At 31.5% G+C, this 13188-nt stretch overlaps 1 protein-coding gene and 1 pseudogene across 2 annotated transcripts in view; both read right to left on the minus strand.

The window, feature by feature from the left end:
* Positions 1-13188, minus strand: part of LOC145292942 (importin-7-like) — a 110493-nt gene that overhangs the window by 48754 nt on the left and 48551 nt on the right. For both annotated transcript variants that reach the window (XM_080139117.1, XM_080139115.1), the window contains exons 4-8: positions 12400-12558; positions 8061-8217; positions 5250-5339; positions 3860-3954; positions 1789-1859 (exon numbers count right to left, since the gene is read on the minus strand). In XM_080139117.1, the coding sequence (XP_079995243.1) occupies positions 1789-1859; positions 3860-3954; positions 5250-5339; positions 8061-8217; positions 12400-12558 (572 nt within the window). The remainder of the gene's footprint in view (positions 1-1788; positions 1860-3859; positions 3955-5249; positions 5340-8060; positions 8218-12399; positions 12559-13188) is intronic.
* On the minus strand, positions 9542-9667 carry LOC145293565 (U2 spliceosomal RNA; annotated as a pseudogene).

Consider the following 13188-nt stretch of genomic DNA (forward strand, 5'->3'; position numbering starts at 1 on the left):
TTTTTCCAGACGTTGGTTACAGTATTTTCCCCACCATACGGTGTTATGTTATTTGATTATATATATGTGTATTATATATGTATTTTGTTACTCATTTTTAATGCCGTATCTCAAGGTTCTACTGTATTTCTACTGCTTGTATTGTGAACCCTGCATGCCATGTTCTAATCCTGTCATGGTTATATTCACACATACAGCAGTAAGAGTTTACGAGACACTTAAACCTCACTAAGACAATTAATCTAGAAGACTAGAAAGTCAAATAGTACCAATTGTCAGTCAGAGAAACATTTTCATCAAATCTTCACTTAATCTTGTATCTAACTTCCTGAAGAGGAAGTAAATAAAATTCTAATTGTCATTGACGTCCACCATTCCTATCAGCCTCTTTGATAAATTCATTAAAAAGAAACTTTGAAAAATTAGTTGCCAGCCTTCAATTTTACCCATTTCATAGTACACCAAGCCTACAGGTCATTTTTTGTGCCATACTATATATATATATTTATAAAAGTGTCACATGATCAGTTCTGAAAAGTAATATTTTTCAGGTATTCTTTATTTGCAAGATCGGCACATTTTGGTGAGGTTTGGTATACATTTCTTTCCGATATTCTTATATTTAAAAAATTATTTTTTTACAATATATCAATGTTCTAATGAATATTTGATCACAGTAATTGCATTTTCAGTTTTAAGTATGAATACGCATACTGCCTATTAGTAGTTTTGTATTCAGATGTTTCATATCAAATATTTGACTCATATTTACATAATTAGTCATTTATGAACACATCCAATATTGTTTGCTATTTTTTTAATTTTAAATAGCATCACTTGATAAATTTTATAAAGTTATTTAATCATATCATTGGTTTCCTATTTTCAGAGATGGAGTTGATCAATATCTTTCAAGTATCCTATTATTTGGAATGTAGTCACATTTTTGAACATCATAAGGCTTAATACGCAATAGTATTTCTTGAATTCTCTATTTCGTACAGTTGATTAGAATATGTTTGAGTAGTTCAGCGCAGAAGACTCACTAATGTGCAGCTTCCACTTTATAAATATTTACATGTCTGATTTCAACTGTTGTTGCGTTTATCAGGTAACAGTTTCCTTTTGTTTCAACTGTTGTATTTATAATTCATTTGGGAACATTTCATACAGTATATGACAGGTTAAGAGGTGTTTCTTTTGAACCCTTTAATTTACTCACATGGTTGGGAAGCCGGGACAGGACTACTATTACTCTGCCAGTGCTCAGTGGACATTGGCACCTTTGCAATATTTCATGTGTAAGGATTATTTACAATTTCTCTTAAGCACTGTCAAGCTAGACAAAAAGAGGGCACTAAAACGAAAGCATTTTAAATTAAAAAAAAAAAAATAATTATCACGTACTTTGTGTCATGTTGAACTTAGCCAAAAAAAAAAAAAAAAAAAAACGATAAGAGTAGAAGATCTGCTAGTATTATGTCCTTTTTTATAAAAACCTTAGCAATCCGCAATCTTCTATTTTGAAATAGCAGATTCTTAATACGTTGTCAAAATCATAAACTCTGATTTTAAGAACTCTAACGTTTAATAAATGCGATAAAACTTCATAATTCGATTGTTTTTTTTATATACTTGTAATCATTTTGCTATACATTTTTCGTAATTTTTACCAACGTGACACCTAAGTAGATAATGGTGTTTTTAACTAAAACACACTTTAATTTGAATTACACCAAACAAGCACCAAAGCAAATTTAAAATAAATTAAAAAATGAGTAAACTCACAAGTAAAGCTTTTTAAGTACCATTCAGCAAAATCTGTATATTCCTTTGTAACATTACCGGGACTTCCATAGCTAAAATTAAAAAAAGTTATTAAAAATTCTGAAGAAATATATATTTTTTTAAAAACAATCTGTCAAAATCAAAACCATGTGGGAATATTTTCTAAGTAGGTTAACACAGAGTAAATACAATATTTTGGTGATTGGAACTAGTTTAGAGAATAAACTTAGTAAACAACACCCAACCGAGATTCAACCATTTTTGGAGGGTCACATCTTACTTACGACTATAAAATTTTATAAATTTAACATATCAAGTTCCAGGATATCTAAATTTTTTAAATATAGAGTTGAAACTAATGATTACAAATTAGTTAGAATACAAAAACTAAAAGGGAAAAAATGTATTTAATTAAAATATTGTCACTCCTATGAAGAGGACAGTACATACAATATTTTAGAAATCAAGCATTAAAGATATGCATATTATGCTAAGGAACAAAGCAGTTTAAACAAAAGATTATGTGACACTTTTGGCAATAAGTTAGTGGCTTACTATTGCAAGACTTATTTATGTAAGTTCCTACATCATTAAACAAATAAAACTTTAGCAAATTTCACAAGAATTTTTTTAAGAGGATTACAACAATTTTCAGAGTTGATGAACATAGATGAATTTTATCCTTTCTTCATAGTAATTATGCAATAAGCAGCACTATTATATATTATCTTGAAGATAAGAAATTATTTGATGCCCTATTTGTAAGACAGTGGGACCTAATGGGTTAAAATTAATTTTTAAAATTATTTATAATATAAATCTCACCTGTCTTTAAATATGTTTGTATGTTTGCCTAAAACTTTTGACAGAAGCAACGGAGTTTCACGAGATTGGTATCGCTTTGAAGCTAGACCCTTCGGATGGCAAATATAAAAAAATTGGCTAAAATCATTCATTCCTTTATCGTCAAATGGGCTTTTTTTTTTTCTTTTTTTTTTACAAAGAGGGGTTGTTTTTCGCTGATATTTTCGAAAGTCATCCGCTCTTTTTGATTGACTAGCCTTAATTTAAACCTTACCCACTTGCGGTTTGGTGATGGTCATGTTTGTTTGGTTTGGTTTTACGGCATATCAACCTTGGTCATGTTTGTATCTCCTTTGCAGTACGGGTTCGAGCCTGCCTACAACAACTTTTTTTTTTTTTTTTTTTTTTTTTTTTTTTTTTTTTACATGCCTTATATATATATATATATATATATATTTTAGGCATGTAAAAATATGTGTGTGATGGACTTTTCTGTGGATTTCAACCACACAGATGATTTGTTTGTAGCAGTGACGGCTTTGTGCAGAACCAACCACACTTTCTGAAGACAGAAGATAGTAGACTTCAGATTTTACAGCAGTTTTCCTTCTCCCATATGCATGTCTTAACGAAGACTTAGGGTGCATCTCTCCTATTGAATTAAATGTACCCCCAGATACGAACTTAGAAATTACTCTTTCAACTTCATGAAATGTTCTTAAAATCAGTTTAACACAAATTACATTGGAACAAGCCGAGCATGTAAGGTCCCCCTACACAAGTGAAAAATTTACTTTCACCATGACTAAGGTTTGCGCAAAATTTTAAAAATCCAAGCCGTGATTATTGAAAAAAGTGTGAACAAATGAACAGAAGAATGATTTGGGGGCAATTTTACCCTTTAATAATAGCCTCTTGGTGGCAAAGTTATCTCTGGTTTCCGTTTATATTATTTTGCTTAAATTAACTTTTGTTTCTGTTTTACATTCAAGTGGTAGCTGTTCATATTGATTTAATTCACATGCACGTTTAATTCTTTTTAGCAATCCCTGGTAGTTTGAACAATAGATTCATAATTATTGGGTTAGAAGTGCATTGATCAATTATTAAGATAAAATCTGATGATCCAGCAAAATGCTTAATCCAGTAAAAATGGCTCTGGAACAAAAAAAGATAGTAGAAAATCAGTGTTGTAACTGTCCAAGAAGAGTTGATTGGAAATTAAAACATTCGAAAAAAAAAAAAAAGACATCTGTATGAAACTCACCGTTCAAAAGTTCGAGCCAAAATGTGCAGTGCCCACTTCTTCACCTTCCACCAAGGTAAACCGGGACGTTCATCTTCATCAACTTGGTTGGCAGCCTTAAAAATAACCAGAAAGAAAATGAGAAGGAAGGGACTTAATGGGTTGATTGATTTGGTTTAACAGCAGGTTAACTCATTTACAGTTATTTTATGCCTAGATATATACAGCATAACTATGTTGACACACTGGTTCCCATTAGATTACTGAAGTTAAGCAACATTGAGCCTGGCCAATACTGAAATGGGTGACCATTTGGTAATATCAGGTGCTATATGTGCTCAGGGCCTGGAGGGGGATGGGCGCCAACAGGCTATTCTTTCCCAAGACATGCATAAAATAATGCAGCACCCCCCCCCCATGAATCCAGAGGGTTAAGGGATTCCTCATCATGATGCGTAAAGGGCTAAAAGTTTGCATTCAGTGCACATTTTACAATATAAGTGTCTATTATATATGTTTTCAAGTTTAAGTGACATTTTCAGAGATTTTGTTTCCTTGACTTGTTTAATTCTGTATATTTTTCTGGCATAAATGTATTTCTTTGATAATGGTAATATCTATTTACAGTTTCTTCATAAATGTAATACTGAGGTGGTAATGTCTGGTGAGGGCAAAGTCACTACAATCTATCAGAATAGATTTGAATACTTTATCTGGCAAATTAAGCATTGAAATTTTGGTATATAAGTTTTAGAAAGCAAAAATATTTAGTTCAGACCCCGCTCCCGAATGATTGTTTAATGATTTAAATAAGTTTGGTAACAGTTGTTGCAGTTTTATGAGACTTATAAAAAGTGATATTTTGTGGAAGCACAAATCTACAAATACCATTTTTCTTCTAAGATTATCATTTGTGTGATTTTTGCGACTTAATCATTCTTATTTACAGAGATAAATACAGTGATCATAATGAAAGATTCGATAAGATTCGTGAAAAATAATATTTTTTATTCTTGCTTTGTTAATTCTTTAATCCTTTCGTTTAGCACCCCCCCCCCAAGCTTTTTTGCTTTTACCCAAACAGCAGAAAATGAAAACAATTAGCAAAAGGTTTGAACTTTGGAAGTAAACTGCTCTCTTGAACAGAAAATATTAAAAAATTGAATAAAAATATTTAAAAATTGAATAAAAATATTTAAAAATTGAATAAAAATATTTAAAAATTGAATAAAAATATTTAAAAATTGAATAAAAATATTTAAAAATTGAATAAAAATATTTAAAAATTGAATAAAAATATTTAAAAATTGAATAAAAATGCTAAAAGTAATTAGTTTTTTTCAGTTAAATCGCACATTTCTAGTTTTCAAAATGTAATACAGTAGAAAACTAGGGGGGAAAAAATTCTTACCTCAGGTATTTGCCGATCAACAACCTGCCTGATGATTTCCATCCATCGTGTGAAAGTTTCTTTGTCAATTAGATTTAATGGAAGGAAATTCTATTTAAAAAAAAAAAAAGAAAAAAAAGTTATTGTTGACATTGAAGATTGATTATGAGTAACTAATATTAATCATTGTATAATGTTAATACATCACAAGTCAACGAGATCATATCTCCATAATTTGCATTTTTAGACAATTTTAATCAAATTTCCACTCAAAAGATGACTAACAGTCAAAAATTTTAAAGTTACAAACAGAAAATTTTAACCTTACGCAGACATGTGAAAGTCAGAATTTGGAAAGACTGAATAATCAACATATTCAAAAATCTCATTAAGCAAAATATGACTAAGACAAATGTTACACACACACACTTAAAATATATTAACAAGGTAATAGCACCAACACCGCTAATGGAATGGTGCAAGAATGCTGGTCAACTGAAGACATGGCTCATAACTGTCAAAACTGACTTGGAAACTGTGACCAACCTTCATGACCTTAGTGTGCAGTGATGGAATCGCAAATGGCTTAAGTATCCAGAGGAGTCAGCAGCACACAGCTCTGGATGCACTGTGGTAAATTAAGTTATTGCCAGCCTAACCCCAGCGATAAATGTAATAAGTACAAAATATAATCACTCGGATACACATTTCATCTTTTTGTAAGTGTGGCTGGACACAGTAACTCATAACCCAGACATTAGTCATTATCTATAATGACTGCCTAACGCTCTATCCACTGAGCTAACTTACCTGCTGATAAATGCAAGATATTTATGCCACTTGTAAACAAATGTTTGTATTCATTTGTTTATTTACAATGTTAGTACAAGAGATTCAATTCTTTTTACAGAAGTCTTTATGTTTTAAGTATATACATACTAAATTTTTTTAAACACACCCACCGCCATTAAAAATTGGCAAAAGTTATAGTCCATTAACTTAGGAGTACTTTATACCAAATTGATAGTTGAACAGTTAAATTTGTGCTCATTCCTAATTGTGCATTATACATAATACTTACTTGCTATACCGTATAACAAAGGCCCATACATAATTTCAACTAGATCGGCTCAGTAGTTTCGAAAAATTGTGGAATGGACAAACAAATTTAATATACACACACTAATATACATCAAGATGAAAAAGGAAGAAAAAAAAAAAGTATATATTATTTCACTCCAATAATTTGAGTGATTAAAACAGGACTTTGCCAATGACACTTAAGAGAAACAATATATAATGCAGTGTAACCCGGATATAAGATACTTCTTATCTGGGATACACTGTACATTAACACAAGCTCTAATTTGGAACCACAGAAAATCTCTTTTATTCGGGTCTCATATCAAAGTTACACACAAATTTTCTTTGCATTTTAAAAATAGGATATATTGCATACTTTTAGTCCAATATAAATTGTTATTAGATGCATTCAACAATAAGCAAGGCAAAGGATTGTTTTGAGAGGTACAGAAAGCCCCCACCCGTCAATTTCCTTATTTTGTTCTAGCTGAGGATGGGGCAACCTACCGGATAGTTTTAAAATTCTAACCATTCCTTGAAGTGCAATTTGCTTGTATCTCTTCTACTTGGCATATTTGCCAGATTGTTTTTTTATGAGTCTGGTTGATCCTGTAATTACTGGTATGGAGGGTCTTAAGATTCTAGTTTTTATGTCCTACATTCATTTCATTTAAAAAAAGCATGTGAATCAACAGGAATTGATGGACGTATGAATCACACGCTTGACATAGAAAATAACTTTTAGCCTTTCTAAGCAAAAATAAGTATGAGTAGACTCATGAAAAGGAGATCTTAAATTTATTATTTTAAGAAAAAAAAAATTATCCAGTACCTTAATCCAAGAACATAAAAAAAAAATGTTTTTAAAAAATAGTTCATTATATTAATTATACTGAGAATGTTTCATCGCACATGGTCTCTGTAAATTATTCTGTGTCATACAATCTATAAAAATGAGAATGTGTGTTAGGACAATTCTGAACCTATATACTCAACAAATTTTTAATTTACAGACTTGAAATTTGGTATATAGGGTCTTCAGACATGTGGAAAACTGATTTTCATCCGGTAAAAAGGGCTGCTAAGAGGTAAAAATAGAAAAATTGGTACTTAGGACTCAGATTTTTATCTGTCAACAGTTTCACAAGTTTTGAAAACACTTTACAAAGATAGTGTCAAGTTGGTCCAATGGTTATCATATTTGACTGTCCTTAGGTTTGGGTTTTGATCTCATCTTGAGTATTTTTTTTTTTTTTTTTTTACTTGCAAGTGAACTGTTTAGGAGAAAAAAAAACACATGCACATGTCTCAGTTTCTTTGCATTTTTTTTTTTTTTTTTTTTTTTTTTAAACATTGTTTAATGCTAGGCAATGTTGGGTATATCTAATATATTTATAAAATTGGCATCAGAAAAGTTCTGGAAAGTTATTTAATTGTATTTTTTGATTTCTCCTAGAAGGAATTTCTCAGTTTGTCTTAATTATGACATTGACATGTTCCGAATTAACAATCGTTAAGTTTCATTTAGTAGAAAGAAACTTATCGATTTGGTCTTTTGTCGCAACAAATTCCAGGAAAGAAGAAGTCTTCAAAGCTTCAATACCACACCAGCTAGATTATTGATTGGTCAAGATTATGACTGTAGAGAGTAGGCAATATGCAGCGTTATAGTGGTCAACACATTGAATAATCAATTTCTACAACATCATGAAAACTATGAATGTAGACGGTGTACACTTGTCGACTTACCTGTATTAATGCATAAAATATTTTTAAAATTTGCTTCTGTAAGAGATTTGATGCAGGTGATGGATCTGGCATGATTTGAATCATCATCTTATAGATGAGGGGCAAATGAACAACCATGGCTTGATTAAGCACTTCTCTATCGTATGCTCGTTTGTATCTGCAAAAAGAATCAACGGCTTCATCACTGTTGGATCATTTGGAGCCAAGTAAGGCTACAATAACAATCCAAATCAATTGCATGCACAAATAATGGGGGGGGGGGGGGGGGGCAACCAAATGACTTGACTGCCTGCAACAGGGTCCATATCAATTGTTTGAATTAAACAACTTGAGTAGGTATGAGATATTGCTCACTCAAGAGACTGGAACACTCACATCACCTTAAAATATCAAAACCAAATTACTTTTTTTTGAAAAAGTTTTTGTAGTGTGAATGTTTTCGATATTATAATGTGAAAGTGATTTTGTTTGATTGATTTCTTTTATGATGTTAAGGATATTATTGAAGTCGTTCACATTTGACAAGTAATATGGTAATTCACAATTGCATTGTTTGAACATAAAAAAAAACATTTTTGCATTAATCTAATACATCTAAAAGATCAGAGGTTACATCAGCCGAAACATTGAGAATAAAATCCAAGATGAAAACAGTAGTCCAAACAATCATTGCTGTAAACAAGTTTGCAATATTTTGAAACATTTATAAATGTTTGATTTGTTTCCCAAAAGAAAAAGACATTTAGATTCTATCATGATCAATTAGGACTAGCCATTATACATGTACCTTAATTTACAGATAGGTCATTTGCAAAACCCATAGAAAAATCATTTGATTGCTAAAAGTGAAATACATGAAAGTAATTGTGAAATATTTGCTGCATCTGAGTGTCAAAAATTTAGATGACCCATTTCAAAATTGTTATAAAATAAAATGCGACAAATGTCCTGTTGATGTAAAGTTTAAAAATCTACTTCATATTTTTAATTTAATGTGATTTCAATACATCTAATTGTTATGCTTTCAAATAAATTTAAGTGATATTAATTTTATTTAAATATTTAGTTGCCAATATTTTTATGAAAGAATTTCCACAGATTGTATTAGAGAAAAGATTTATGCCAAAGTTTGAATGTTTGTTTTTTTAATATCAACTCTGGTTGGGTAATTTTTATGACAAAACTATGGATATTTTTATAAACAAGACCGATAGCCATTAGTCGCGTGCTCTCATGTAATGAATGAATGCGTGAATGTAGGATTGACATGAAATTCCTAAAGATATACTAAAATTACCAAAAAATGGGCTGAAATGACTTAAATAAAAAGTAAATGATTTAGAATGATTTTAATGAACTTAAGGATGAATTGAATGACCTTAAGAATGACTTGAATGCTTAAAAAATAACTGGAATCCTTTAAAAACAACTTGAATGATTTGGAGAATGACTTGAAAGGCTTTGAGACTGATTGGTTGTAAAGTGGGTGATCATTTTACATTAAATTAATACAGAAAAGTGATCCCCCATTTTATATCACAATAAGTACAGTATGTAGTAAGAACAGATACTACACTTTGATCTTGACCAAAAAGCCAAGAAAATGGTATTTATTTGCTCCCCCAACGAGCAAATTAGGCACAAGGCCGATTTTTAATGTGAGGAGTGAAAGGGAAATGGGGACCAACTCCCCGGGGAGTAGGGGAGCTGGATAGTGACAATTGGTATGAAGGGTTGGCCCTAAATTGACCAAGGTCTTATATGTGGGGTCACCCCCACATATGGTCCATGCTTGCAGCATCTGCCGAAACAGATACCACACCTTGATCTTGACCAAAAGGCCAAGAAAAGCTTAAAAAGCTAAGAACAGCATCTATTAACGACAGACCTTTGAAGGCCAAGCACAAAAGTGTTACCGACCGACCGACTTATAGAGTCGCTTGCACGCGACTAAAAAAAAAAACTTGTTTTACAGGCATATATGTTGTAAGCAAATAATCTGTACACAGTTTCTATTTAAACTATAAATGGAGCCCAAGCAGCTGCTACTACTTTGATTCAAGAGGGAACTTGAGATAAGTGATCACTAGGACTATGACAACAGCATATTCTTTTCATTGTTTTGACTCCTGAGTATATATCCATTAATATCATATATATATATATATATATATATATACGGATGTGGTTCTTGGTTGATTGTGTCTTACTCTGTCGGATATATACTTGAGAATGAAAAGAATATTCTGTTGTCACAGCCCTAGTGATCACTATAGGATAACTCTACACTGCTCAAAACTTCAAAATTGAGTTTATGTCACTGGATATAGTTTTGCTATACACAGGACTGTTGGGTGATGGGCATTCAAGTAGTTGATAGGGTTTGAAAACAAAATAATAAAGTTCTTCACCAGAATTCCCCTCTGTATCAAAAAAGATTTGTATGATGTATGTATTTCGTGATGAAAGAAAATATTGTACGCCAAAAATCAAGTAAATTATTTTTATTAAGATAATTATTTTTCAAACGGATTGAACCTCTTCCAATGTGAAGAACGCCTTTTTAAATCTTGCAAGTTTGAATTATTTGAAGTTATCTCTTTCGGACTATTCAAGATGCTGTCACAATATCATCTCATAGTTTAGCCATTAAATTAAAAACATTTTTTAATTTAAAACTACTCTATTAATTTCAACGATTTTTGGTATACAATATTTTCTTTTCGCCACATACAAAGATTTTTTTTTTTTTTTTTTTTTTTTTTAAATATATTCTATACAAGCACACACAAGAAAAGTCTTGGTAATCTTGGTTTCGGGGTGGTAGGATGAAAATGAATACCTTGCTCAAGGGCATGCCCAAAGCAGGTTAATATGTTCAGGATAACAAATAAAATCTATGGAAATATGAAATACCAACAGTATAAAATTCTGACGCGAGTCCATAACACTCCACCCCAAGAAAAAAAAATCTGTAAAATGTACAAATGATGGAAATAAAATATCATACACCAAAAATCTAATTTATCAAGTAGTTAAATTTTTATAAAGAGAATGATTGGAATTTTTCTAATACTCACCTCCCCATGTTAATAATGGCTTTCTAAAATCTTACATAAGTTTGAATTATTTGGAATAATCTTTGTCCTGCAAAACAACTGAGAGATCGATCGCCATTTAGCCATAAAATTTGATTTTCTTTTAAAATAAAACTTTATCAATTTATGATTTTTGGTGTACAATATTTTTTCCAAATTTTTCTTCATTTTTATTTTTCATGCGGAAATAGATTTGTACCAAAATTCCTTCAATATCAAACAAATCTTATATAGAAAGATTTAAAATTTGTAATCCAATGAAAAAGATTTGTTGGACGACGAATACAGACAATGGCCAGATCTTCAGCTTGGATTTTTTCTTCTTTTTTTTTACACATGGGAGTCACCACTTACCAAGGCCGAAAGGTCACTCGTGGATAAGTATTAATGAGTGTATGGTAGTCAAGAGGCAAAAGCGTAGTAATAGTTAATGGTGGAAACGGGGTACAAATGGATTATTTAGGGGAGAGTAGGTCAACAAGAACTTGAAAACGTATTGCAGTCAGCTGGAAAGCAGACCAGTGGAACAGTTCTACATGAAAGCAGTTCTATGAAAGAAACTTTGTTCATGGAATTTGTGTTTAGATTTAGGCACAAAGAGAGTGGGGGAAGTTGGTCATCGTAGGTAGACCAGTGTTTTTTGTTAAAGTTTGGCAAGAGGGAATCATAGATTGAAGTTCAGATGAGAACTTGCCACGAAAACGATAGAGATAGTGGGAAAGAAGTCATAGGGGAAAAAAAGCCATCACTTACTAGGTTTCAAAGTCAGTTTAGAACTTTGTCATGGTAGGATAGAGTACTGAGCAACTTTTGCCCAGATATAGCAATAGCACTATTTTAGGACATATCTGGCTCATATAGGTAGAGGATTGTGTTGGGAGTTAGATACCTTCTAGAGCAATAAAATGACGCAACCATTTTTCCAGCAACCCTGGCAACAGATTTGGTATAAGTCTTTCATTTCATGTCAGGAGTAAAGAAGTTTGTTCAAACAGGGAGACTCTCTTAGAGAAGAGCCATTCATATCAATTGGGGCCAAGTGGGGATTAGAGTGTTTATGGCAAAAATATAAAAGCTTGAATCAGCTACTTCTTACCCCCATTAAACCAGATGCTCAGAGATCTTAATCATTGCTGGGCTTTGTAATGTTGTCATAGATCGTAGTGTCATCTGCATATATGTCGACAATGTGACTTGAGAGATCATTGATAAAGTATAAAAAAGAGATTTCTGAAACTTACTCGTAGACTTTGACTAGTTGATAGAGACACATGAGAGCTCCCATCCATGTTGAGTGATTCTCGGACTGTATATACATGGAGAGCTTTTCTGTGAGGTCAGGCCATCGTCCAGGATAGTCATGCTTGATCATGGCACTCAGGCAGACACAGAGTTGAGTGCTGCAAAAAATTTTTTAGAAAACTGACATTACAAAAACAAAATGAATTACATAAATAACTGAAGTGAATTGGCACCCAGCACCCCTCTGTCATAAAGGCACAATATGTATTTTTAAAGTAATAGAACAAGTCCCTGCGTTGATGGGTAAAATTGAGAAAATACAAGAATCGCAACCCCTAGAAGTTAATTGGCTGGAGTCTTTTTGTCTTAACTGTTAAGCCTTTATCCTAAATATTAAAAACATTTGTAAAAAAAATCCTGGTTATGTGAGGGATACACACTTAATTGTTTACTTACCCACAGTTTGGGAGTGTGGGATTTTGTTTTTAATTGACAATCAAGAAATGTTTTGCAATACGAAAAAGTAAACTGACAACAAAAATCGTTCTTTCCACTCAAATTTTCTATCCAAAATATTTGTAAATAAAATTGTACATAAAATGAAAACAACCTTTGTATTAGAAAATAAAGCAAATTAATAAAATGTCTTTTTGCAATGAAATATGTAAATTAGTTAAATATATTACAAAGATAATGTTCTATTTTGAATATGAATTAGCATTTTAATTTATTATCTGTTTAATTGTCAGTTTTAAAAGTTAGCATGCGTTGGTTTCAAAACTAACCTA

Source organism: Euprymna scolopes, chromosome 14, assembly GCF_053919585.1.
Source record: "Euprymna scolopes isolate OS-2025 chromosome 14, ASM5391958v1, whole genome shotgun sequence".
Taxonomy (NCBI): Eukaryota; Metazoa; Mollusca; class Cephalopoda; order Sepiida; family Sepiolidae; genus Euprymna; species Euprymna scolopes.